Raw genomic sequence first — 27,896 nt, forward strand, 5'->3', positions numbered from 1 at the left:
TCCACGTCAGAGCCGAGAGGACATCCCACGTCCTCGGCAACGCCCGAGCCTTGCTTGCAGCAGTGCTGACCACTCCTGTGACGTGGAAGTCCCGATGTGTTTAATGCACGTGCTCCCCTCCACTGTGGGAATTAAACAGTAGGGACTGCACGACAGGAGGACAGACTGGAGCCAATTCCAGCTCGTCCTGGGAAGACACCTCAGCAACTGCGATGGAGGCAAGCAAGCTCAGTATCTGAGGAGCACGGGGATGGGCGGTGATGCCGGGCAGGGCCTCTGGCAGCGCTGGACCGGAGCACACGCTTCCTGTGGTGTATTCAACAGGCTCAAACGCCAGTGGTCACTGGTGACGATGGTAACCGGAGCATACGACACCTGTGGTGTATTCAACACGCTCAAACGTCAGTGGTCACTGGTGACGATGGTCTCCACTCGCATTTTTCTACCTACAACCCGACAGGAAGTGTATTAGAACTGTATCTGGAACAGAAGCAGGAGAGATGTGGGTTCCTGTGGTGGTAACGAGTCTGGCCGGTGGATGCCTGTGCTGTCGTAACTGCTAATGCTGTGAACATACCTCTGCTCAGGAGTTCATGTCTCACTTTGATAGAAAATTACTTCCACGAGAGAAAATTCTACCAGAAAATACTTTGCCTTGAAATTACTTAAAATGTGATCCACCTTCATGCAAACCCTGTAAACTATACAAAAAAAATGTGTCATAAGAAAGGATCACTCAATTCTAAGTAAAGTTCAAAAGTACATTTATTTAAAATGTGGGCAAGATTTCAATATAAAAGAAAAGAGTATAAGAAATAAAAATAAAAGTACAAAACATTTCAAATCTTTAACATCCATAATTTAGAGATAGCAAGGTCTTTATTTACATCATTTCTATTTGCAGCTAAAGTTCCATTAACAGTGTTGTGAAAACATTTAAAAACCCGGCAAATGAATCATAAAACCTAATGTGGGCTCTTAAAAGTCGTATAATACAAAACATAATTTATGTTTCCTCAGAATAAAATTACACATCTTAAATAAGATGCAACATATTTAATATATTTGTCTTCCTGCTTTAAAAACGCTTGTCCCGAAGAAAGCAGCTGGAAAACAAGGGCGTCTGCGGGCACGGCTGGGGCAGGCCGCGGCTCCTGGCAGCAGCGCAGGGGCGTCAGTTGAATTTATATGTAGGCATGTTAAGGAAAACAATCCACAGCAGTGCAGACCAGGCCCACACCCAGCACGGCCGCGTGCAGACACAGAGCCCTGGGTGCCTTAAGCCCTGCTTCTGGAAACCGGGCCCTGCCTTCCCCTGCAGCCCAGGCCTCCGCCTGCAGCAGCACGACGCAGCTGCTCTCAGGCTGCAGACGCAAAGAGAGGCCCGAGGGGTCACCCACAGATGGCTCGGGTGAGCTTTACGCCGAGTCTTCCTTCCGCAAGGAAAGGCAGCGCAGAACGGACTTTCGGACGGAGACATGGAGAAGATGGGGGAGAGCCTGGAGGGATGTGAGCGCGCCTACTCTAGAGGACAGCCCACGGGATCCAGCGAGCCTCCCAGCGGCTCCACCACTAGCCCTGGCAGTGTGCCCTAGCCGGGGGGCTCCTGAGCACTGAGAGGGGCCCACCCACCGCCTTCCCAAGGATATGACTCGTAGTCCAGTGTCTGAGTGAGCACTCCAGTGAGAACAAACTCGGCGTTGTGAACATCTGCCAGGAACAAAGACAAAACCCGTCAAACAGACGCACCTGCCTGCACCCTCGCCAACACGCAGCAGAGCAATGAACATACCTATTCCTCTGGCAAAATACTCTCGACACAAGTGAAGGTCATTTTCACAGGATATTAAAACTATTTCCGACAAACTCTAAGGAAAGGAAGAGCAGCCTCTTGGTTACTGAGCCTCACACATGGCACTGACGCACTCAACAGGCGTCACTTCTGTGTACCTTGTTCTGCTTGTGTTCCATGAGTTTCCGGAAAGACGGCTGTCTAGACAACACTTTGCCTCCTGCACACTCCACAATCGCTTTCATGGTGGACAGACTCGGGCAGATCCCCGGAGTGATGTAAAAGTACTTCGCCTAAAAATGAACATACGTGTACTGGTTTCAAACTGAATTCTCAGCGTGCATAATTTCTCATTCTACCTAAAAATTTTGACAAAAATGACTAAATTCACGGAGCTAAACGGTGCTAGACGCCCCCTAGTCCCCCACATGAAGTGGGCCTGGCAGAACCCAGACACGGCAGTTCAGAAATAAGCACCCTCATACGCTAGGTGTGACCTATTATTAAAAAGTGACTGGGACTTTAATTCCTGTAAGACATGAAGTATTCTGCGGTAAGAGCAAGAATAAGAACATTTTTCACAAATTCTAAAGATAAGCCAGAGTACAAAATGATTTTTATGGCTAAAATTTTCTAACACCCTTACTCTTAACTGTACCAAAAGTACCATTTTGTTTTAAACTCCTCAAACATAAAACAGACTATTTTAGGTAATGTACTCTTAACTCAATACTACAAATCTCTTTTGATTCCTAAGTTGCCTCCTTAAGAGTTAAAAAAAAAAACTGATTACCTTATTAATCTACTAAGCCACTGTTGGATACAAAAAAAATTTTCCAAACTGTTCTATCTTAGAAACATTTAAACATTAGACACATATTCAGTTAATATTTTCTCAAGAATGGTCTCCATTTTCCAGCTGAATAAACGTTTTATGAGAATAGAGTTGTTAAAAGCAAAAAAAAAAGTTTTTAATCTCTTACAAATTATTCATAACATACTCTTTGAACCCAGGTTATGTGTAATGCATCTCTCTCCGTATCAATTCTCCGAGCCCCGGAACACATCCTGGAGGAGGCCCGACTGCGCAGGGGAGAGGGGAGCGCCCGGCTCTCGGGGCGAGCCGCCCGCTCCGTTGTGGCCGTGCGGCCGCAGCAGCTGAGCTGAGCTCCCGTCCAGGCGTACCTTGAAGAGCGGAGAAGCGTGGGCCCTCCTCAAGGACTCCTCCAGACTGAAGGAGAAAAGCACTTCAGCCTCCGCGTCTCGGAGGAGGTAGTTCTGCTCGTCTGAAAAGGAAGACAGCACGGCCTCAGAAAGGGCCTGGCGCTGGGGTGCACCGCGGGCGACCGGCTCCAGGCACCCCGGGAGAAACCTGTGGATGAGTAAGTCTCTCCGACTGTACTTCAGTTCCTTTCCTCCCGAAAACAGCCAGGCCAAAGACACTCTTCCTCCTGGACCAGGGTTTCTTAGCTTTTAGGAACAAATGTCCAGAAAGCCATGGACCCTCCTCATCCATGGGCGGCTCCCCACCCCCTCAGCTGTAACTTCACGCTGTTGGGGGGCCACAGCGCCCCAACCCAGACCCAGGTGAAGGGCGCCCGTGCGGAGGCACAGCCAGGAACCAGCTTCACAGCCAGCGTGTGCCTGCGGGGATCAGCGAGTTCAGAGCCACTGGATCCGGCTGAGAGTCAGTAGTCACAGTTTACAGATGTACCAGAAACAAGTTCCTTTTATACATGAACACATACAGCAATTTACAAAGAATGGTTTTCCCAGATCTTGAGAATCTAAAATTGTTAAATAATACCTAATCTGTCAAAAAAGATCACAAAATGTTTTAATCTTATGAATACATCTCATTCAGAAAAGCGTTTCATTTCATCATCGTAACCAAACTAACAGTCCGGGGTCGGGATGAGTCAGAAGACACGCTGCAGGGCTGACAGGCCGCGTGCTGGGTCTGCCCCTCGCCCTTCTCTTCTTAAACAACACCTTAAAAACGAGGAAACCGTTCTCAGCTCAGAGACCACAGTTGCTGACTCCATCACGTCACTCGGGAGACACTGAGATTTAACAACTGCTAGAAACGCAAGTCCATCAGCTAGCAGCAGAAAAAGGCATTACACTCAGTGAAAGAAAAGAAGAATGTCTTAAAAATGAAGTTAAAAAATGAACAAAGAAGTACTGTCATGCATGAAGTGATATACTTAAACGAAGGGATTTATCTGAAATCTTAGTGTCTACAGCAGGATGAAGGTTGCTGGGCCTGCTGAAGAGCTGTGACGGATGAGAGGAAGCAGTCCGCGTGTAAGGGGAGAGAGGACTCTGAAAGGAACACAGTGGCTACGACAACCCTGGGTTTCTAAGAGGAGCAGCTGAGTGACATTAACTTGGTCGGAGTTGTGGCAAGAGTCGACTTGAAAATCAAACTTGCCACAGCAGCGCAAAGGGCATGCGCACCCCAGAAAGAAAGAATCTACACAATTGGTGTCTCAAACTATGTAAATACAAATACAAAATGTCAAAACGCCTTTCCCCCGTGGCTGGAAGCGCCCACTGTTAAAGCTGTCAGAGCCCAGGCAGGGGCCGTGCTGCAGGGTTGGGGGTGTAGGGGTGGCCATCAGGGGCTGCCTCCGCACAGGGGACTCGTCCAGGGAGCTAGTGTGTCTAGGACATGGGGAGCAGGCATCTCGCTGCTAGAGCACAGACGCAGGAAGGGAGAGGCGCGCGTGAGCCCTGTGCTGCGGGACTGGCACCGAAGAGACAGGCATGAGACGCACCGTGGGAGTCGGCTCAGCGTAGCCAGAGCCCACGGGCCCAAGCGCCGTCAGCTCCCCAGTCTGCCCTGAGGAACCGGGGGTGGTGGGGGTCCCTGGGACGCGCTGGCACTGGCCTCGGGGCAGAAGAGCCTAAGACAAGCCCAGGATGCTCTGTTTCGCCAAAAGCTACCGGGAGGTCACGACTGGCGGCAAGAGCGGAGAGGGCACCAAGGGCAGGCCGGCGGCCACTGGTCACAGCGGGCGGCGTGGGAACGGCGACAAGACGGCAAGGAGACGTGAGGAAACAGGATCAACGGGAGTCGGCCGTGGGGCAGCGGCAAGCGCAGCCTTCAAAGTGCTCCCCACAGACGACTCAAGAGCAGGCGGGGCGGAGAGGGGGCCACCGTGGATACCACCCAAGCACAGGTCCGCTCTGTGCAGCCCCCGGCAGGAGGCATGCGGGGGAGGGGCAGGGGGCACGCAGCAGCGGAGTGACGGTGCCACCGCAGATGCCCTGCCTGCCCTGGGGTGGGTGCCCCGCACTGACCCCCAGGCCACCCGCCCCGTGTTCCCAGGACACTCCTGGGCGCCCTAGCCCTGCTCCATCCACCGTCCCACGCCTGGAACCCCGCTGGACAGCCAGCGCAGCAGAGGACGAACCATCAGGAAGCAGCAGGGCAGGGCGACAGAGCTCTCCCCCGGCACCTCCCCCATCACCACGGCCTTCCTATTTCACAGCAAGATGCAGAGGCACCAAATGGCGCTGCGACATGAGATAATCTGTTCCTTATCCATTTAAATTCACAGACTTAAAAAATGAACTCGGCCTTTGCTGGGATGAAAACAGGGACAGATCAAGGCACGGCCCCTCCTAGCTGGGTGCCCATCCCCGAGGCACGGCCCCTCCTAGCTGGGTGCCCGTCCCCGAGGCACGGCCCCTCCTAGCTGGGTGCCCGTCCCCGAGGCGCGGCCCCTTCTAGCTGGGTGCCCGTCCCCGAGGCACGGCCCCTCCTAGCTGGGTGCCCGTCCCCGAGGCGCGGCCCCTTCTAGCTGGGTGCCCGTCCCCGAGGCGCGGCTCGGGCCCTCACCGACGAACTTCTGGCACTTGAAGCACTCCTCCAGCCACTCGGGCGTGACGATGTGCTTCACCACGGAAATGGCCGTCAGGAACTTGACCGTCCGCGTGACCTTGCTGGCGATGAGGTGGGTGCACTTCTGTGCGGACTCGGCGACCTCCCCGCCCAGGATGTACAGCTTCTGCAGGCCGGGAACAGAGCAGACATGAGACCATCCTGTCTGCAGAGCCGCCCGCCCACCGGCAGCTGGGACCTGTCTAGACCGTGAATGGGGCTCTGGGCCGCGGAAAATGGTGAAAGCGGTGAAGCCAGACGTACGCCACCGCGCGAGCAAGGTGGAAACTGGGAGTGGCAACGAACATTTCCCTCATCAGTGCCGCACAAGCCAAGAGGAAAGCGGGCCCTCCACCCGACACCCGGAGGACACCCCTGGGAAGGGGCAGGGGGCTCTGCAGACCCCAGGCTGCCGATGCCCACGTGAGCGTGGTAAGGCCTGTTAAGACACAGTCTCTAAGAAGTGACGACACAAAATCGACCTAAGACATAGACACATAAGAGCTGATCTCTTTACACCGAATCTTAAAAGTAAAAGAATTTTATAGTAGCATTTATAATTGTTTCTCTTCCTTAAAAAAATAAAGGTAAATGTTTGAATCCCTGTGATACAGGTCAACTAACTTTAACCATCCCCTCCCCAGACAGCCACATAACAAAACACAAGCCCACAATCCCTCCCAGTTTTACTTCCAGAAGTGCGTTTATGTAAATAAATACAAACACACTGCTGAGCCCTGGGCCCGCCACACTCGAGAGAACAAGTCTCGAGAAGACGGTGGGTTCATTCAGGAAACCTGAGGAGCACAGCTACTCTCATAAGCTGAAGTCCTTTATGAAAATGGGATTTGCGTGGCTTTGCTAACGTGTGATTACCAGGCTGCTCTTGGCCTCCTCACCTGAGTCGTCCTAACAAGAAAGCAAGCGTCTGAGGAAGCTGCAGCAAGACGAGGCGGGAAGGCGACGGTGTCCGGCGAGAGTAAACACACACCATGAGCACCGCGGCAGCACGGTGTTCCTGACTACATGTTACCTTAGAGAGACAGCTAGCCTAAAGCAAATACGCAGAAAGCAACATTCCTAAAAGTCCTTACGCAAAACAGAAGCAAAGTTCACCTTTATGTACTGCTGAACCTGAACAGGCTCAAATCCAGTGAAAAGCACAAAAGGGGTCAGTTCCGGGGTTAACTTCTTGGTGGGAGGTGGAATATCTTCGATTCTATGAAACACACAGAGAAGAGAACGGCTATTGCTTCCCTCACGTGTTCTTTACCAAACGAGGGGTTTCAACAGCTTTAAGAGGCTCTGAGAGCTGAACCTGTGTGGTTCTCTTTCCGTCAAGGGAAAGCGCCGTGGCTCAGCTGCTCTTTCCTCCCCACCATTTACACAGTCACCCCAAAGGGCTCTCGCCTGGCACCCCCAGGAGAGGGGCCCATCAGGCACCACCCCTACCCCGCGCTGGCCCTGGGGGTCTTGAGGGCGGGAGTGGGGGCTCCCAGGGGTCCCTGTGGTCCCGGCCCCTCACTGTCTCCCACAGGCCCCATCTCAGCCCAGAAGCTCTGACACAAGACAAAGCTGGTTGACTCAAGCACACACTTTATATTAAACTTTTTCCCCTTTCCTTAAATTTTTTCAAATCTTATTTTTAGATTATATTTGAGACAGTCTATTAAATTAAAAAACCTGTAGCATTTTAACGATGGATATAGTCACATAATTAGGCTTTTACTAAAGAATCCAACGGTCCCCAGCCTGGGTGGCTGTGGGGACTGGAAGGAGGGGACTGAGGAGACAGAGACCCTCACGCAATGCGGCCCAGGGGTCTCTGGGCTTCAGCAGACAAGACCAGGACACGCCTGGACACAGCCCACCCCAGCCCCACAGAGGGCTCCTCCCCCTCCCGATCCGGGCCAGGGGTCGATGCGGGCTTCCAGGCGCACGCTGAGGAAGCCTGGGGCTGGGCTCAGTGCCCCCGCCCAGCCCACCACAGCAGCTCGGTTCACAGAACAGGGGTTCTGGTGAGATAGAAAAAAGATAAAAAAAGAAGATTGGACTGTTTTTTTTTTTTTTTTAAATAAGAAAGGAAAGACACTGGCTATTCCCCATTTGTCTCCAGCAGTGAAACCAAAGCTGTCACGATACAGCTGCAATGCGAGCAAGCAGCAGATCCTTCCAAGTCCTGGTGGTTCAGCTGCTCAGTCGTGTCTGACTCTCTGTGACCCCATGGACTGCAGCCCACCAGACTCCTTTGCCCATGGGAGTCTCCAGGCAGGAACACTGGAGTGTGTGGCCATGCCCTCCTGCAGGGGGTCTTCCCGCCCCAGGGACTGAACCCATGCCTCTTATGTGAGCCACATTAGCAGGCGGGTTCCCTAGCACCAGGGACTGAACCCATGTCTCTTATGTGAGCCGCATTAGCAGGCGGATTCCCTGGCACCAGTGTTACCGGGGAAACTCTTCCAAGTGAAAATCCCAACTGCCACCGTTTCCTAGAACTTCCTGTGAAAGACCATCAACCGTGAAAAAACCAGGCGACGCTTCCTACCTGGCTCTTTTGGAAGAAGGCTGGACATTAGTTACTTCATTCTGCTTCGGTTTGGGAGGTAGTCTTACACCCTGTAATTAAAGGATGATTTACCTTAGTCAGCCTCCCCAGTAACACAGCAGCTTCTGAGCGCTTTCCACCCCCCTCACTCACACAAGAAATGCTCCCCACTGCACAGCTGCAGAGACCACAGGCCGCAAGCTGCCCAGGGAGGCCCTGGCACTGGCCACCCTCCCTGTTCACCTGACCCAAAGGTGCTTTAAGACGTCTTCACCCCCTCAGTGCCTGTGACAGATTTAATTCTCAACCTTGAACTTTTCAAAACACTTTTTACTACAAATATTTTGTTTTTTTGTGTCCCAGTGGAATCTGCAAAACATAATGATTGCAATTACACCCCTCCAGAAAGACGGAGGTTCCCCTCTGAGGGTGCAGGACGCTTGGGTCACAGCACTCTGGAGACGAGGACAGGCCTCTGACGGCCACGCCAAGACCCGGGCACAGTGCCCACACTCCTAACACCATCTGGAGGCCCTGACCTGCGGAGATGCCGAGCCCAGAGGGGAGCCGGTGCATGAGGCTCCCAGAGCCAGCCTCGCCCTAGCCTCTAATGCAGACCTTCTCCCACAGCACACTCATTTATCTACTGTCGGAAGCAACTGCCTCTCCACCGGAGGTGAGGGTGGCGGTGACCCCGCCGCCCCGAGTGAAGGGCGGCCCCTACTCATTCCTACCAACCAACCCCTGGCGCTCCAGTGCAGAACGGCCCACCCGAAGGCAGCCCACCAGAGACCCCAGCCCGCGGGCTAGAAGCCCACCACCACGGCGAGGAGCTGCGGTCAGGGCTGACACGCTGGTGCCCCAGTTCCCACCTCCCGAACCCCAGGGAGACACACGGTCTCCCTCTCTTCTGCTCTGCAAACCTTCGCAGCTCTCTGAAGAAGTCGGGGCTAACGGGTGTCGTGTGAATGAGGAACTCCCAGTATCATCAACAACGAGGGGAAAAGGGTGCACTGAACAGCTTACGACAGGCGAGAAGACTCAGCCCTCATTTGTCACGACGGCTGGTTACTACGAGAGCTACAGATGCAGACATATCGCTACTCCTTCTTAACACAGTAACGCCACAGAGGTGACTAACTTGACATACCATCAACAACTCTGACGACACTTTCAGCGGAACTCTCCAAGCATCTGAAGAGAGAAGACGGGTTACTTTCCAGAAATACCGTGTAAAGGGCCCGTAATCAACACAGAAGCCTTTTCAGGACCCCCACACACTATTACATATAAAACAAGTTAACAATAAGGACCTGCCATACAGCACAGGGAACTCTAATCAATATAATAGCTGCATGGGAAAAAACCTAAGAAATAGATATATGTACAAATGTGACTGATTCACTTTGCTGCACCCTCGAAACTAGCACAACATTGTGAATCAACCATATTCAATAAAAAACAATTAAAAATGGAGGTGTATCAGTAACAACAGAAATGAGACGCCTCTCCAGGTGCGGGTCATCCTGGACACGCAGAGGCTCGGGTGACGGCCTCCAGGAAGTGAGCCGTGAGGACTACTCCTGAGTTCACAGGGAAGCCTGGCAGGGGCCGAGGGTTCCGTGTGAGACAAAGCCAAGCAAACCACCCGCCTGCAGCCAGGTGCAGGCACCGCCCGCCCGCGTGGGCCACACCCCGGACAATTCTGGGAGCCCCGCGCTCTGGCGTCCGAGAAACTGTCTGTAACGAGCGCAGCGCGTGGCAGCGGCGGCCTGGCTGGGCCCTCGAGGACAAGTGTCACCGAGGAAGGGCCTGGCGCCTGCACCATGGCTTCAGAGTGGACGTCACACCCAGGTCTGTCCCAGGGAAGCAGGCAGACGGTGGATCAAAACCAGGGAAGGCTTTCTTGCGACTGAGGCCATTAGGACTAGAGCTGGAAGGGCTCCCTCACGGGAGCGCGTGTTCCAGCAGCTGGGAGTGACCACTCCCTGGAGGGGCGCTCAGGTGCGTGAACAGGCTGAGCGCCGTCTAGAGCACAGTCAGGGTGGCACAGAGAAGGCAGCACCGAGGGGAAGCGGGAGATGAGACAAAAACTGACACCACCCTGAAGGCAAGAGCGGCGCCTGGAGCACCAGCCCACGGCCACGGGGAGCCGCCCGCTTACCCAGAAGGTTCAACACCAGCTGCGGGGTCGGGGCGAAGGGGTCCTGCAGGCCGAAGGCGGTGTAGCGGCCGTACTGCGTCTGCCGCAGGGCCTCGAAGTTCCCCAGCAGGATGTCCCCCAACCACTGGGCGTTCACGCACGGGATCCGCCACTCTTTGGCCTTCTCGTACTTTAAACCAGTCGGTCTTTTTTGGTGTGGGGGGTGGCAGGGAGGAGAGGAGAGAAAACACATTCATTAGCATTACCAGTGTTCACACTTCTGTTAATACAAGCCAGCCGACACTTGCGCACACTGGAGTGGCAGAGACGGTCTGCAGAGCTGACCAGGCTGTGAGGAGGTGTCCCCGTGACGTGAGGCCATCGCCCGGCCTGCTGTCAGCTCAGCACTGCCACCTAGTTTGACTGCAGCCCCTTAATCATCCCGTTTCATCCCACTGCCAGCATCACCACCACGGTCACTGCTGCTCTGTCAACAGACTCTGACGTCCACCCCAAAACCCTGACAGACCGAGGGACCCGGGGCGGGGCGTGCGGGGAGAGACAGAGCCCCAGCTGACCGAGGCTGTGCGGGCCCAGACGCAGCCCCGGCTGACCGAGGGACCCGGGCAGCCCCGGGTGGGGAGAGACGGAGCCCTGGCTGACGGAGGGACCCAGGGCGGGACGTGCGGGGAGAGACGGATCCCCAGCTGATCAAGGGACCCGGGGCGGGGCGTGCGGGGAGAGGCGGAGCCCCGGCTGACCGAGGGACCCGGGCGGCGCCGGGCGGGCGCTTACTCTCTGCAGATGAGGACGGTGTTGCTGCGGCACAGGTAGCCCGTGTACTTGGCACCCGCCAGGTACGCCATCAGCTTCAGGTCGTCCCTGTCGTTGTCGACAAACCCCGTCACAGAGATAATCTGAGGGGGGAAAGGCCCAGTGAGGTCAAGACGGAACAACGACTTAACCCACTTAATATGAGTCTTCTCCATTAGCTGTGCTGCAGACACGTGCTTCCGTCCCTCCTCCAGCACTGGTGGGCACGTGGGGGCACCACCTCTGACAACGCCGTTACTGGCGACAACGCTGCACACGAGCCGCCAGGGGGACGAAAAGCAAACACACCAAAGCGGAAACGCCTCCCTGTGTCAGCGCGACACTGTTCCGATCACGGTAACACAGCTACCTAGGAATACTGGTCAGTTCTTCTTACTGACCCTGGATTTGGGCTCATCTGACCAGGAGAACCGACAGGAGAGCACGTCTGGCCGGCTGTGGCCACACTTAATTGTAAAGTGAAAGTGAAGTCGCTCAGTCGTGTCTGACTCTTTGAGACCCCACAGACTGTAGCCCTCCAGGCTCCTCCGTCCATGGGATTTTCCAGAAAAGAATACTGGAGTGGGTTGCCATTTCCTTCTCCAGGGGATCTTCCCAACCCAGGGATCGAACCTGGGTCTCCCACACTGTGGGCAGACGCTTTACCATCGGAGCCACCAGGGAGTAGGCATTTATTAAACAGTGTCCAAGACTCGGGAGAACCCGTTAAATGTCAGGAAGCTGGGACTGTTACGGGGGACAGAGAAGGAAACAAGATGCTTATTCCGTCCAGGGAGGCGGGGGGAGCCTTACGTGCTGGGAGCACGGCTTGCCCCCCGGGGGGAAGGCCACGGGGAAGTGCAGGGCCCGATGGGGCGGCACCAGCTTCTTCTTCTTCAGGACCGTGTTCAGCCAGTGTGCCGTGATGCACCTCTTCCTCTCCTTCATCGCCTGTGAACATAATAGAGCGGGCCGGTCGCTGGGGGCTTTACCGCAGGCAACACACAGAGCTGTGAGGCTGTAAACTACAAGGTCACTTCTGCTGGAAGTCCTATCAATACAGGAGTTCCAGGAGCTTAGCACCCACCTCACTACACTAATAAACTGCAGCAGCGTCCCCGGTCACCTGAACACAGCCCAGAACTGTTACCGTTCACTCAGGAGTAAGAGCCGACCGCGGGGGGGGAAAGCTGACAGCCCAGGAAGCGAGTTCAGGCACGGAAGAAGAGGACACTCCCAATCATCACAATTAGATACCCCCATGAGAACACAGCAAGTTCCAAAAACCTAACTGCCCCTGAAGTTAACCGCAGGACGGGGAGCTGCCAGCAGGAGGCCCTGCCGGGGCGGACGGTGTCCACCTCCCCCTCACTGGGAAAACTGCCTTTCCGCCCCGGTCCTCACGGGCAGAGAAGCCGGGGGCCACAGAGGTGTCCACACGCCAAAGGCAGATGGAAATGAGCGAGCAGCAGTGTCCTGTCTTCAGAGACGGGAGAAAGTCCTCTCCAGGCATGACTGTCCCAGCACCACTCAGAGCCCCCTGGTCCCAGCAGAGCCGAGCCCTCACCTGTGCGAACAGCCCGCTGACCTGACTCTCGCACAGCAGGTGGGTGCAGCGGCTCGAGAACGTGGGGTCCACGGCTCCTCCGTGCGCCTGGATGATCTGCACACACACGAGACCCATGGTCAGTCAGCTCCCGCACCCGGGGGAGGGCCTTCGATCTCCAAAGGGACAGAGTTCACGAGACCCACCACGTATGCACACAGTGTATTTCCCAAAGTGAGAACTAACCATCAGTTATATCACGGGCTTTCCCAGCCAGCACTACACAGAAAAGACGAACTAAGCCCTGTTTCATCTGAACTTCCGGAGGAAGAGTGGGATGCTCTCTTTCTAAGACAGGGCGCTGCGGATGTCTTAGATAAACCAGCTGTTCTGCACTGTGGGGCATCCCATGTCTCAGGGGGCTGGCTGCACCCTGACCCCCAACCCAGGTGCCAAGAGCACTTCCCTCGCTGGGACAGTGAGAAAAGTTTCAGACAGCGCCAACTGGTCCCTGGGGCCAGAAGCGCTGCCTTTAAGAACAGTGTGAAGATTCCTTAAAAAACTGGAAACAGAATTGCCTTATGATCCAGCAATCCCACTGCTGGGCATACACACAGAGGAAACCAGAACTGAAAGAGACACGTGTACCCCAATGTTCATCGCAGCACTGTTTATAATAGCCAGGACATGGAAGCAACCTAGATGTCCATCAGCAGATGAATGCATAAGAAAGCTGTGGTACATATACACAATGGAGTATTACTCAGCCATTAAAAAGAATACATCATCTGAATCAGTTCTAATGAGGTGGATGAAACTGGAGCCTATCATACAGAGTGAAGTAAGCCAGAAAGAAAAACACCAATACAGTATACTAACGCATATATATGGAATTTAGAAAGATGGTAACAATAACCCTGTATACGAGACAGCAAAAGAGACACTGATGTATAGAACAGTCTTTTGGACTCTGTGGGAGAGGGAGAGGGTGAGATTATTTGGGAGAATGGCACTGAAATATGTATAATATCATATATGAAACGAGTCGCCAGTCCAGGTTCGATGCACGATACTGGATGCTTGGGGCTAGTGCACTGGGACGACCCAGAGGGATGGTATGGGGAGGGAGGTGGGAGGAGGGTTCAGGATGGGGAACATGTGTATGCCTGTGGCAGATTCATTTCATTATATGGCGGAACCAATACAATATTGTAAAGTTTAAAAATAAAATAAAATTAAAAAAAAATAAATATAGTAAAAAAAAAGAAACTATATCCTAAAGAGAAAAAAAGGAAGCAAAGCAACATGAAGTTAAATTTAGTTTCTGAATTTTTTCATACCGTCTTGTATCCCAATTGCAGTGGTTGCATGGTTGTGTGGCACTGAGGGGAACGCTGTTACCAAAAGGGCGAGAACTTTCTTGGGTTGGCCAAAAAGTTCTTTTGATTTTTTTAACTAAAAGACGTATTTTTAATGCGGCCCAAGAAGTTGAACAGCGTGTTCACCGTTTTGTCCCACTACCTGCTGCCACTTTCCAGGCGGCTTCACAATTCCACGTTCCCAAGACTTTCTACCATTTTGAGCAAAGAACTGCTGTTCCAGGTGCCTTTTTACAGTCTTCAGGGAAAAATTTTTTTCCAATGAGAGAATTTTGTAAAGACCGAAATAAATGGAAATTCGAAGGTGCCATGTTTGGTGAATATGGTGGATGAATCAGAACTTCCCAGACAAGCTCTCACAGTTTTTGCCTGGTCATCACACATCGGAGAAACATGAGGTCTGAGTTATCTTGATGGAAGCGTGTAAGTTTTCTGTTGATTAATTCCGGGTGCTCCTCACACAGGGCTGCTTTCAGCTGGTCTAATCGGGAGGAGTGCTTGTTGGAAGTAACCCTTTGGTCTTCCAGATGGAGCCACAACAGAGGACTCCCTTCCACCCCCTCCATACACACATCACCTTCTCTGGTGTGGCTGGTGGTTGTTCGTTTCACTTGCCCCCAAATCTCTTCTGTTCACTATTGTACAGTATCTTTTCACCACTGGTCACAGTTTGTTTTAAAAACAAAACGTCTTTTGCTACGTTTCAGTACAGAACTGCATGTGAAGAAAAGGTCAAGAAGGCTTTTTCCGCTTCACTTGTGTGAAACCCAAACATCAAAGTGATGAGCACAGGCAGGCTGGTGCACCTCTCTCAGTGCTGGACCTGGACACCCTGAGCGTGCCGGCCGCCTCACGCGGTATAATGTTGACTGCTCTCAGCTAACGTCTCGATTTGCTCACTATCAACTTCAACTGGTCTACCCAGCCATGGGGCACCGTCCACAAGAAACCTCCAGCAGGAAACTCTGCAAACCACTTCCGGCACATTTGATCAGTCACTGCACCTTCTCCATACACTGTACAAAGCTCTCTTTTATTCCTTTTCAGTTGTGTTTTTACCTTTCTTGAAATAATTAAGCATAATATGCCAAGAATATTCCTTTGTTTCTTTCATCTTCAATATTAAAATGGCTACACAGAAATTCACCAATTTTGATAACTTTTTAAAAGAATACAAGCTGATAAGACAGCTGTCACAGAACAATCTAACAAAACTGTTCTGCACGAAGTTAAAGTCAGTTAAGCACTATTAGAGCCGTCTTACAGAAAAACCAACAAGCTTCTTGGCCAACCCAGTGTGAGTATAGGCATAGGTACACGTGTGTGTGCGTGTGTGTGTGTGTGTGTGTGTGCGTGTGTGTGTGTGTGCGCGCGCGCGCGCGCAGTTGTGTGTATCTCAGTGACCTCACCCTTTTCCAGGTGGCCAGCAGCTGCTTGTCAGACATCTGCTCTGGATAATCTGCGATTGCAAACACACACCCCAGTAGGAAGCCTTCTTCTGGGACTAGAACAGAATCACACGAGGAAAACGAATCAGAGCCTGCGTGCTGTGAACGTGTGCACAGAACACGAGAAGGCGCACTCTGCAGAGCTCGACGTGAATCTACGAAGTTAGTCACGCCTGCCCGTGACGTCTCCACCAGTCGAGGACCTCTGCAGAAGGCCCTCAAAAGCAGCAGCTGCTACAAATGGAGCTACTCGATCACCCCCATCACGTGACTCAAAGCCGGGCGCCACCACAGATTACGTCTGGGCGCCGAGCGCCCCGAGAGCTCCTTGCGGCAGCCCGCTGTTCCAAGGACACCGGTGTTCACTTCAGGGTGGGGACGGAGGCCCAGAGCCGAGAAACCTAACAATTCCGAACTATGGTCCCCATTTTCTAACTATTTCTCGAGGCAAATCCTTAGCCTGCCCTCAAACGCTCTCAGAGCAGGCACAAGGGTTTCGGGAGAGGGAAAGAAAGATGCATGTTACTAACTCTCCACCGCCGGGTCGTGTCCGAACAGCGGGGGCTGCGCCTGCGCCTGGGGCGGCGGGGGCTGCAGGGCCTGGGCTGGCGGGCCGGGCAGCTGGGCCGTCGGCGTCGGCTGCATCTGCTGCAAGCGCTGCAGGTGCTGGAGCTGCTGCTGCTGCAGGTGGGAGAGCTGCTGCTGCTGCAGGGGCGGCTGGGGGCGCTGCAGGGGCGGCTGGGGGAACTGGTGTGGGTGGGCCGGCGGCGGCGGGAACGGGTGCGGCGGGGGCGGGGGGTAGGGCTGCTGCGCCAGATGCTGCTGCTGGAGCTGCAGGAGCTGCTGCGGCTGCAGGTGCAGGATGGGCTGCGGCGCCGGGGCCGGCTCCGGGGCCACCTTCACTTGGCCGAGCAGCACCGCGCTCGCGGGGCCCTGCTGGCTGTGGTTCACCTGCTGCTCCAGTGTCTTCGTCGGTGCCGAGAGGGACTGCAGGATCTGGAAGCAGAGATCAGGCAAGGGCACGTCAACAGCTGCTGCCCTCACCTCACAGGCCCCTCAGAGAGCAGAGCACACACCCAACATGCCATGGGCTAACCCTCACCAGCAGGAGGCTTCGAGCCCACTCGCCTCTCTCCCGGCACACACACTGCCAGCTCAGTGAAGTGGACACGCTCGTGCTTGAGACCTCTTCACCAAAACTCGGAACGCAGTAAGTAAAATGGAAGAGGCTACAGAACAGACGTGGGCAGATACACTCCCTAGAGTGGCTGACTCGCTCCAGAGCAGAAGGACTGGGGCTGCTGGCAGGGGGCTGTTCTTTCCCGCTGACCCCACAGTCCTGCTGCGAGCACGATACCCCGCCACCCCCCACCTCCCCCAGACCACACAGCCTGACCAAGCCTCCCTCCCACAGCTGCCGTTTCCCAACAAACAAAGGGTCCAGAGGACACCAAGACCCCACCCACACAAAGGCACGGGACGCTGCAGCCCTGGACGGCAGCCGCCAGCCCACCTCGTCTGCGGCCACCCTGCTCCACCACACACACGAGGGACAGGAGAGGCCAAGCCCCAGGTGTGTGCATGCGGGCAGCCCTCCCCAGCTCACAGGCCCGTGCACACACACTGGACAGAAGGCCTCAGGCTGGAGCCCCCGCCGGCCACAGCGTCCCCCAGGCTCACCCCCTCCTCGGGACAGGCGTTGGCCAAGCACCCGACAAGCACCCCACGAGCTTCAGGAACCAGGGACATCACCTCGCAGAACGTCACATCCCATGTTACTTTACTACCTGCTCAGCGCCGGACGTGACAAAAGAAACCTGTCTTACGATGAAGTTTCCCTACATGCTCATAAGAAATTGGAAGCCAACGTGCTATGGTCAAGGAAAACAGTAACAAACAGATTTTACTAAAAGGCAATGCCAAAGAATGTTCAAACTACCACACACTTGCACGCATCTCACATGCTAGCAAAATAGTGCTCAAAATTCTCCAAGCCAGGCTTCAACAGTGCATGAACTGAGAACTTCCAGATGTTAAAGCTGAAGGCAGAAGAACCAGACATCAAACTGCCAACATCCGCTGGATCATAGAAAAAGCAAGAGAATTCCAGAAAAACATCTACTTCTGCTTTGTAGACTAGGCCAAAACCTCTGACTGTGTGATCACAACAAATTGGAAAATTCTTAAAGAGATGGGAATACCAGACCACCTGACCTGCCTCCTGAGAAACCTACATGCAGGTCAGGAAGCAACAGTTAGAACTGGACATGGAAGAACAGACTGGTTTCAAATAGGAAAAGGAGTACGTCAAGGCTGTATATTGTCACCCTGCTTATTTAACTAATATGCAGAGTACATCATGAGAAACGCTGGGCTGGAAGAAGCACAAGCTGGAATCAAGACTGCCGGGAGAAATATCAATAACCTCAGATATGCAGATGACACCACCCTTAAGGCAGAAAGTGAAGAGGAACTAAAAAGCCTCTTGATGAAAGTGAAAGAGAGTGAAAAAGTTGGCTTAAAGCTCAACATTCAGAAAACAAAGATCATGGCATCCAGTCCCTTCACTTCATGGCAAATAGATGGGGAAAGAGTGGAAACATTGACAGACTACTTTTTTGGGCTCCAAAATCATTGCAGATGGTGACTGGAGCCATGAAATTAAAAGACGCTTGCTCCTTGGAAGAAAAGCTACAAAAAGCCTAGACAGTGTATTAAAAAGCAGAGAAACTACTTTACTGACAAAGGCCCGTATAGTTAAAGCTATGGTTTTTCCAGTAGTCATGTATGTTTGTGAAAGTTGGACTATAAAGAAAGGTGAGGGCCAAAAAACTGTTGCTTTTGAACTGTGGTGTTGGAGAAGACTCTTGGACTGCAAGGCGATCCAACCAGTCCATCCTAAAGGAAATCGGTACTGAATATTCATTGGAAGGACTGATGCTGAAGCTCCAGTACTTTGGCCATCTGACTGAAGAAGTGACTCATTGGGAAACACCCTGATGCTGGGAAAGATTGAGGGCAAAAGGAGAAGGGGACAACAGAGGATAAGATGGTTAGATACCATTACTAACTCAGTGGACATGAGTTTGAGCTAGCTTCGGGAGTGGGTGATGGACAGGGAAGCCTGGCGTGCTGTAGACCGTGGGGTCGCAAAGAGTCGGACACGACTGAGCGACTGAACTGAACTGAAAAGTCAACCAATACAACCAATCCCCATTTTTGTATCCCTGTCATTTAAATAAAACTCTGGAAATTCAACTTAAACATAAACCAAAGTTATAAAAAAAATCTCAAATATGTTTTTAACATACATCTTTCACTTAAACAGACTCCAAAACATAAACATTATATAATTTGTAAGAGTAACAGGCCTTGGATTCAGTGATGAAACAAATTAAAACTGAAATAAGTTAAACTCAAGAGTTTGAGTACATCTGTCTTAAGAATCACCCTACAGGTAAGAGGAGAATCTCCGGGCACTCTGAAAACTTCGCAGTTGAGCAGAAAAAGCAGATTTAAATACATTTTTAAGTAACAGGATAACTCTTTTCTCTACGCAAGTATTAAAAAATACCCAGTCAAGTGGGGCAGAAATGAAGCCCACCACAGACCCAGCCGAGCAGAGAACAGCACTTGGGACGCTGACCCTGCAGAGAAGCAGGCGGGAGTGGGAGGGGACCAGGAGCCCACACAGAGGACACACGCTGGTCCCGTACCTGGGGGGCAGGGGGGGCTTCAGGGAGGTTATTACCACTTTACAGCCTTGGGGACCATTAGAATGGGCGTCCCTTGTAGCTAGCTCAGTTAGTAACGCAGGAGACCCTGGTTCGGTTCCTGGGTCAGGAAGATCCCCTGGAGAAGGCATATAGGCTACCCACTATGGTATTCTTGCCTGGAGAATCCCATGGACTGCAGCCTGCCAGGCTCTTCTGTTCATGGGGTCGCGAGAGTCGGACACGACTTACTGACTACACCACCACCACCGTTAGAATGTAACCTGTGTGCATGCACTGCTTCCCCTCAGCAGCAGCAGCCCCCGCGAACCCAACAGCCTGCCTGTCTGCCGTGAGCAACAGGGCTCCCGAGGGTGGCATCTGAAGGGGCCGGCGCGCCTGGGGCAGGCGGAGAGGCAGGTGAGGGCCCAGCCGGCCTGAGGTGGGCGCCACCCACTGGGCCCGCACCTGCCCGCCAGCCACCGAGACGCCCGGGAGCGCCCTCCCCGGCCACCAGATGCTGTGTCCAGCTTTCCAATCTGCGTCTGGCTGGAAACCCGCCTGAGTCCACCTGAGCGAGCATGTGGCGTGCCACACTGCAAACTACAGTTTTCAGGGCACGCCAAGTCTGGACGTCGCTCTGTGCTGTCACAGTCCTTATTTAAGTTCCTGACGCTGAACGCCACATTTGACATACACACGCACAGCTCCTAACCGCCAGAAACGTCCAATTTCAGCAGGACTCTGATGGCTGCTGTCTTTCCCCAACCTCCTGATCTAATTTTAAACTAAATCTTCTAACTTTCAAAGATTCCTTTTCTCCACACCTAGCAGTGAAATGTCCCAATGTTCCGACACTGCTAAAGAGCTCCGCGAAGGTCTCCTCCAAAGTTTCCGGTCAGTATTACAACCCTGCCCTGGTGAGGACGGATCCCTACCCCACCCACACGGCGGGCGGAGCGAGACTGTCTTCCTTGGAGGTCGCACCTGCAGGACGACTGGCGGGAAGGCAGACGTGTGCCCCGCCACGAACTGCACATCTCCAGGTCCAAGGATACAGATTCCAAGGTACAGGGAACTTGGGATTTAAGTCAAGCTCCACTGCCCTTGAAAGACACTGGCAACGCCATCACCGACGAGCAGGGCCCTCTGCGCTGCTGGCGAGGGGGCACCAGGCACACCTGTCCTGTCTCCACGGCTGAGGAGAAGGAGGCTGGCATCCCCCCCACCACCTCTCAGGCAGCCCCAAGGAACAGCCCAGGGAGGCGTCTGCCGGCCCGCAGGGCAGGTCCCCCGGAGGCTTCCCCAGCCTCCCCCACCCCGATTTCTGACTTCCTCCCCTTCTCTGCCTCTGGCCCCGCATCCGCACCCCACCCTCCCCGCGGCCCCTGCACGGCTGGGTGCTGACACGGGGCCCACAGGGGTGCCTGCTCTTTCCCAGGCTCCAGCTTCTCCCTGGGTCTCGGCGGCACCACCTGCCGTTCTCTGACCGCCTCCTCGCTCCTCCCGCCACTCGCCACTCACAACCGGGGCCAGCACACAATGTGCAGGTCCTCTGGAGCACACCAGACGCCTCAGCAGACCGTGGCCCACCAGCTGCGGTGCGCGACCTTGCCCTCCGCCTTCCCCTCCGAGGCCGCCACTCTCCCCAAATCGCCTATCCGAACGCGCCAGCTCTGCCCCTCCAGCTTCCCCTGTGGGCTGTGGGTGCCAGCCCCAGCGCCCAGCCCTCACCGGGGGCCAGACCCCACCGCGCGCACTCTGCCAACACCCCAGGGTAGGGTGCCCCCTCACCCTGGCTCCTAACCAGCTCCAGCACGTGTCCGGAACCTCGCATCCATGTCAGGACACTTGCCCCTCAAGTCCCTGACCCCGTGTCCCCCCCACACTACCCCTAAGCCTGGCCGGGGGCCGCCCCTCCAGCGTCTCAAGGACCAGGTACTATCCACTTCTCACTGCATACCCCAAGACAAGGAGGCAGGGAGGGACACTTCTTACAGACTTTTAACCAACAGAACTCTCAAACTATCCCCCCGCGGCCTCCCCACCACAGACACCAAGGCCCCGCCTGCCAGGCCCCTCCAGTCCTCAGGACACGGCCGAGTCAGTCTGCTCGGGGTCTGAGGGTTGCCCCCCACCCAAAACTCGCTTTCAGCTTTGCCAGGGCTGCCTGGGGTTAAGTGCCTGACCTAAGGAGCCTCCTCCGCTGGCGGCTGGTACAAGACCTGGCACCACCGTCCAGACACCCACATCGTGGGGAGCCCTTCTGCTCAGACCTGTCTGCGCCCTGCCTGTCTTCTGCACCTGAGAGGGGCTGGGCTCCTCGTCCTCACTCACCACCTTTTCTCCAGGGACCCCCCCGCCACACACACACACAGGGACCCCCCACACACACACACAGAGGGCCCCCTCCACACACACACAGAGGGCCCCCACACACACACAGGGACCCTCATACACAGGGACCCCCCCCACACACACACACAGAGGGCCCCCACACACACAGGGACACACACACACAGGGACCCCCCTACACACACATAGGGACACACACACACCTCAACTGCCTTCTTTTTGTCCTGAATGGAAAAACAGCTACTGAAGCGTTTAAGGTCCATTCTGTATAGCAGGCTCCCATCACAAAACTGTAAAGTAAAACTGAGGCTTCTTCGATCACTGCGCGAACCATGCCTGCCCTCTATCGACCCACAGCTCGTGCTAAACACCAAGGCACAGCGGGCAGCCTCAGGCTTCCCTCTGGCGCCACCATCGGGGCAGCCTAGCCGCAGGCGTGTGCCGCTCAGGGGGGTCAGGGCCTGTCACTGTTCTCTCGGGAGCCCGCGACACTGAACACACGCGTGTGCAGACACAAAGACTGCAGAACACGCCCTCGGGCAAAGAAACACTGCTTGTATGTTAACTGTTCTGAAGAAGCAGAAAATTATCGGATATTCTAAGAAGACTGAAATCGGACATTTACATTTCTGTCTCTAGAAGACTGACTTACGTGCGCCACGTTGGAGGGGCGGCTGGACATCTGCTGGATGTCGGCGTTGTTCGTGATGTTCCTCAGCGTCCGCATGGCCGGACTCCAGGCAGCCATCACCTCGGGCCTCTCGGGGCCCTGCAGGCTCTGTCCCGGAGCCAGCAAGCTTCCGCGGACCTCGGGCGGCAGGATGCCCCCGGGGACAGGCGGCACGTTGGCGCACAGGTTAATCAGCCCGGGCTCCTTACCGGGGGGCAGCCGGCGCTTCGCTGCCGCCAGCTGGGGGACCTCTGCCGGGGTCCAGTTTAAGTTCCTCTCTTGCTTCTCCGGCGAGGAGTCTGAGGAATCGTCGAACATCAGCTCCCCTTTGGATTTCTCAGCGCTCGACTTGGGTGAGAACGGCGGCTCTCCGGAGGGGGAGCCCTCCTGAGAGCTGGCCGGGCTGGACTTCCCGTCCGTGCTGCCCTCGTTCGGGGAGTCAGGCTCCTCATTGCCCGCCCCTTCCTCCTCTTCCTCTTCCTCCTCCTCCTCCTCGTAGACGATGAGGCGGGGGTGATAAAGGGCTTCGTCCTTCCTGGTCTTCTCCGAGATGCAATCCAGGACCCAGTCGGGGGTCACGATCTTAATACTGGCTCTCCTCAAAGCACACTCGTATTTCTCCTGTGGGTGAAGCACAGACACACACACAAACAAGCTGCGGGGTTTATCAGATCTCCTAGCATCACGGACGCAAAGCAAGAACTCTAGGAAGACAAGAGTCAACTCCCGTTGTGGCCACTTCACCCACAGGAACCACTCAGACCCCTTCAGACAGCAGACAAGAAGAACCACGTATCAGGGGTCACAGGACGCCGTGGCATGTGCCAACAGCAGTCTGAAAAGACTGTGCTTCAATTCTTGTGTACAAACGCAACTTCTGACAACACGCAGCGCCAGGACTCCCGTGAGACGCTCAGGAGTGAAAGGCGTGTCTGCTGTCCAGCGTGCTGTCCAAGAGCCGCTTGGAGCCGTGCTGCAGTGGACGGAGCCCCCAGGACCACAGGCAGTCACAGGGCGTGAGGACACCGCTCCACCAGGCAGCGGCGTGCACCAAGCTCGTTCCACTATAAACACAAAGCCGCAATGATTCTGACCCCACGAGGCTTCCGACTGAGCTCTGCACAGAAGTCAAACAGGCGACGGGACTATGACGGAAGCCAGCGCCAAGCCGCGTGGGCCGCGGGCAGGGAGGCCCGGCGGGGTCTGTGGGCAGCGAGCGGGGGCGCCTGGCAGGTGGACGCTCCTAGGGGCAGGGCAAACCGGAAGGCACGCCCGAGGGAAGAGAGACGAAGGAAACGCTACGCGAGAGCAATGTGATAAAGCAGCTTTAAGTGAACCCGTTCGTAAACGTGGCTCGGTGAACCGACAGATTCCGACCCTCCTGTGCTAAAGCCTTGGCTAACAGCCATTCTCCAGAAAACACATATTTGGGGCCATAAACTACACCCACTTCCGGCTGCACGCCAGGGCCAGGGGAGGGCTGGAGGACCCGAGGACCCTCCCCAGCTCCGCCTTCCGCCTTCAGTGGAGTGTAGCATGTACACCCGGAAACCGGCTCCCTCCGCCAAACACTGAGCAACATACCCTGTGTTTTGGCTGTTATTAAATTCCTCCATTCATCTCAATTTAATACATTTTAAAAATTCAAGAATACAGAAAAGTTTCATCATGCCATTTATGTATTTTCTACATAAATTGATCAAAAATGAAAAAAATTAAAAGTGCCATTTAGTTTTGTGTATATAGTCAGCTAGCTCAGTTGGTAAAGAATCCACCTGCAATGCAGGAGACCCCGGTTCGATTCCTGGGTCGGGAAGATCCCCTGCAGAATGCATAGGCTACCCACTCCAGTATGCTTCGGCTTCCCTTGTGGCTCAGCTGGTAAAGAATCCACCTGCAATGCAGGAGACCTGGGTTTGGTCCCTGGGTTGAGAAGATACCCTGGAGAAGGGAAAGGCTACCCAGTCCAGTATTCTGGCCTGGAGGATACCATGGACACAACTGAGCGACTTTCACTTTCAGCTGGTCTGACAAATCCACTCGATTCATATACTGCCTCCAACTGTAATGTGACCTTTTACAAGTATTCTCTCATAGTTTTAAAACTTATAAACATTTCATTCCCCTTAAACTAGCTACCTAAAATCAAAGGACTTATTTTCAGCTATAAACCAGTGGATGAAAAAAAAAACCCTCTACTCTTTAATCAAAGCATACTACTTATCTCTTAAATTGTCATGTAAGATACAACTTTTTACTTAAGTAGACTTTAAGATTCGCCCCAAATTTTCAGAGCTTCTCCTTGGATTATGTGCCTTACTAAGTTAAAGCACACTCACCAGCTCACAGCTCACTTTCTCGTCAGAGAATGAGCACTCTGAACGGTACACATCCACAGGCTGCCCTGCTTCCCGGGGTCCAGGGAAAGGGCCCCTCCTGGCAGGTGGGTCTCTCAGCTTCCACACCCCCTTCACCCCAGACCCGCACGCCCACCTCCCACTCAGTGAGTCAGTGCACTCGGGGGAGACACACGTGGTGTTGATTCAGACTGAGGGCAATAAAAAATACGGAGGTAACGACGGACATGGGAACATTAATTTGTCAAAAGACCTTCCTACTATGAATACACTATACTTAGTTCTAAATAACTGTCCATGGGAGGAAAAAAGCTCGGCCTCCACATGAGAGCCGTTCTCGCGCTTCATGTGGGGGTGCAGCAGAAGCCCCGGGTTCCTCACCCCAGCAGGTCCTGTTTCGCTCGGTCTGGGGTGGGCGGGAGGCCAGCCTGCAGCCCTAACACGTCCTGTGGGGCTGCGCTGCTGACCTGCACCCCACTCGGGAACCTCAATCCCCACGGCCCCACCCATGCTTAGAGAAGAGCCCTGGGCTCGAGCAGATAAACACCGCTTAAATATTCCAGGTTATTAAGAAGGATAGTACACTGAGAACTGCTCCAAATGCATGTTTATAATTATACTCAGTACGACCCTTTGTAAAAATTGTAAAGAGCACTAACACACATTTTCACAAAATTGAAGTTTTAGTCGATGTGAAAGGAAACCTAAAGATTAAAAAATCTGTCCAATCTTCACCATGAAATAAACCCAAATTTCTTTGTATTTAAAAGTCACATCCGGTTCAAAGTAAAATTCGTCATCTCCCATCCATTGTGGAATAAAGCTGTTTTACAAGTGACATAAACTCACATTATCAACTTTTGCAAACAGAATCCAGTTAATTTAAAAGAAGTTCAAAGAAGACATGCGATGACTGGAAATGCTTAGAAGACATTTAAAAGGAGAACGTACATGGGTCGCTTACCCCCTTTGGCTCGGGAACAACCAGGTGTGTGCACTTCCTGTTGAGGTTCAGCTGGCAGCCGCCCCCGTGGAAGGTGAGCATCGCCCACAGGGCGCTTCGGTCCTCAGGCGACACCTGGCGGGAACCAGAAATCACGCTTCCATCACACTCACCGACTTGCCTGCCCACTTTATGTGACATCATAACCACTGTGCTCATCTATTTTTTTCCTTCTTAAATGTCATTAACCCAAGCATATTAGTGGGAAAAACAGATGAGCTTTCAGCTATGTGCTTGTTACAGTAAACTTTTACTTCTATCTTAAGTTTTATAAACATCACCTTTTTTGCCTTGTCACCAAATAAACTAAAAAATACTTACGTCTACACTCTAGGGGCTGAGTGGAGGATTACTTCATTACATACCGAGATGACAGGGAAACAGAACTAGTACCCCATACTCCATCTTCCAACTCAGTCATTTTTTAACATGTTTCAATACAGTAGTATAAAGATCATATTCAAAGGATTCCTTAAGAATTAATGGATAACAAATAAATGCTTATTATGAAATGAATTAAAAATAAAAGACAAAAATACAGTGGCGTATAAGCTCAGGGGAAAACATAATTACCAAGCACACAGAAAATGAGGCAAGCATAAAAGGCGTAATTCCTATGCTTGCGCACGCAAGTGATGAAGCTGAGACGCAGATGCGATGGCTTATGCTGTGACAGAGGCTTTCACTCCAGAACCAACAGCTCCATTTATTGCCTGCCTACTATGTGCCAGGAACTGTGCCAAGGGCTCCTCGTCCCTGCGACCTAGCAGAGGACGCACGAACTCACAGAAGTCAGTGCTGATCACTGTAAAACCTAGGTCTGCCTAAGCCCAGGTCTGACTCCAAACTGTGCTTCCCACTGCTCTAGACTGCTTCGCTAAGGGCAGGTCCTACTAAAAACAATTTCTAAAAAATAAAACTTTATCATCTGAAAGTCAAAAGAAACATTTAAGGAAAACAAAGGTGTTAATTCTAAGATAATCACTGAAGTCAATTTTAGGTAACTTACTATAAATTGTGAATTATAGTTAAGAATTCTGAACTTTGTCTCAAGCTAATTTTTTTTAAGTTTAACAAAATTTTTTCTTTTTAACTGTCATTATTCAGATTGCCGAAAATCTAACATCCTGTATCTACTCTCTATTTTACAAATATTTCTAGAAATTATTTTGCATTCCATACTACTCTGTGAATACTAACAAGAACACATTAATTTTACAAAGTCACCTTAAAATCATTATTTTGTATGTCTTTAGTCAGTGACACATTTCAGGAAACTTGATCAGAAGGTGTTATTTTTAATAGTGACTTCCACAAAAACATATCCTGCAGCATTTGGTGGTGAGATTTAATTACATGATAAAACATACAACTCTAATAAATCGTTATATAATCTTTATTACAAATGAAATAAAAACCCCAATCTAGATGTGGCTTTATTATTTTTAGTTCACTGACTAGTCCTCCAGCCTACGGCCTGGACCCTGGCTGGGTTTCAACAGAGCACAGCAAGCTGCTGTTGAAAGAACGCTGCATGGGGGAGGCGAGGCCCTGCATGGACCAAGCCCCCAAACTCTAACTTGTATCAACTTGGAAAACTTCCTGGAATCAGAGTCTTCATCAACCTGCGTTCGCATTAAGTGACGTGAACATATCTGCACCAGCTCGTCCAATGAATCTCTACCAGTGTGATGGAGAATGCTCTTTCCACACGAAACTGCTAACAATAGCTACCTAGTGGTGACGGGGTCATGGGGACATTTTAATTTTCATTTTTATACTTTTCTGTATTTTCCAAATTTTCAAAAGCATTTATAACTGGGGAAAAAAATGCTCTTCTTTTTTAAAACAGCAATCTTCCTAAAGTAATCTATCAGCTCAGCTAAAAGAGCCTGGACGTCTCCTCGACCTATCGGGCTCAGATCTGAGCGCTTCCAGAGTGTCTCGGGCACCCCACCTCCACCCCGACCTGTGCGCGGCTGCCCCCTCGCTGCGCCCCCGCCCAGGCAGCTGGCCCTGACCCTGGGCCACTACCCTCTCAGCTCAGCGCCCCTGGCCCCTGCACTCCCGCAGCAAGCTGCCCCCAAGGGGCACTGAGCCCCTCCGCCCTGAGTAGAGGGTGCTTCTCGCTGCGCCCCCGCGGGGAAGGGCCTCCCTCTGCACCAGGACGGCCCCCTCTCCAGGCCTCCAGCCGAGACACTCCTGGGGTGCAGCTCCATGAGCCCCTCTTCGTCCCTCTTGCT

General features: G+C 53.1%; 1 protein-coding gene across 3 annotated transcripts in view; it reads right to left on the minus strand.

The window, feature by feature from the left end:
* Positions 1–747: 747 nt before the first annotated feature.
* Positions 748–27,896, minus strand: part of PAXIP1 (PAX interacting protein 1) — a 40,779-nt gene continuing 13,630 nt past the window's right edge. For all 3 annotated transcript variants that reach the window (XM_061415290.1, XM_061415289.1, XM_061415291.1), the window contains 17 exons: positions 25,615–25,728; positions 22,276–22,914; positions 16,086–16,551; positions 15,517–15,611; positions 12,750–12,845; positions 11,996–12,133; positions 11,165–11,286; positions 10,391–10,575; positions 9,377–9,420; positions 8,227–8,297; positions 6,798–6,900; positions 5,640–5,808; positions 2,978–3,078; positions 1,951–2,085; positions 1,793–1,868; positions 1,646–1,710; positions 748–1,186 (listed from right to left, as the gene is read on the minus strand). In XM_061415290.1, coding sequence (XP_061271274.1) covers positions 1,175–1,186; positions 1,646–1,710; positions 1,793–1,868; positions 1,951–2,085; positions 2,978–3,078; positions 5,640–5,808; positions 6,798–6,900; positions 8,227–8,297; positions 9,377–9,420; positions 10,391–10,575; positions 11,165–11,286; positions 11,996–12,133; positions 12,750–12,845; positions 15,517–15,611; positions 16,086–16,551; positions 22,276–22,914; positions 25,615–25,728 — 2,631 coding nt within the window. In that variant the 3' untranslated portion in view covers positions 748–1,174. The remainder of the gene's footprint in view (positions 1,187–1,645; positions 1,711–1,792; positions 1,869–1,950; positions 2,086–2,977; positions 3,079–5,639; positions 5,809–6,797; positions 6,901–8,226; positions 8,298–9,376; positions 9,421–10,390; positions 10,576–11,164; positions 11,287–11,995; positions 12,134–12,749; positions 12,846–15,516; positions 15,612–16,085; positions 16,552–22,275; positions 22,915–25,614; positions 25,729–27,896) is intronic.

The sequence above is a fragment of the Bos javanicus genome, chromosome 4 (genome assembly GCF_032452875.1).
Source record: "Bos javanicus breed banteng chromosome 4, ARS-OSU_banteng_1.0, whole genome shotgun sequence".
Taxonomy (NCBI): Eukaryota; Metazoa; Chordata; class Mammalia; order Artiodactyla; family Bovidae; genus Bos; species Bos javanicus.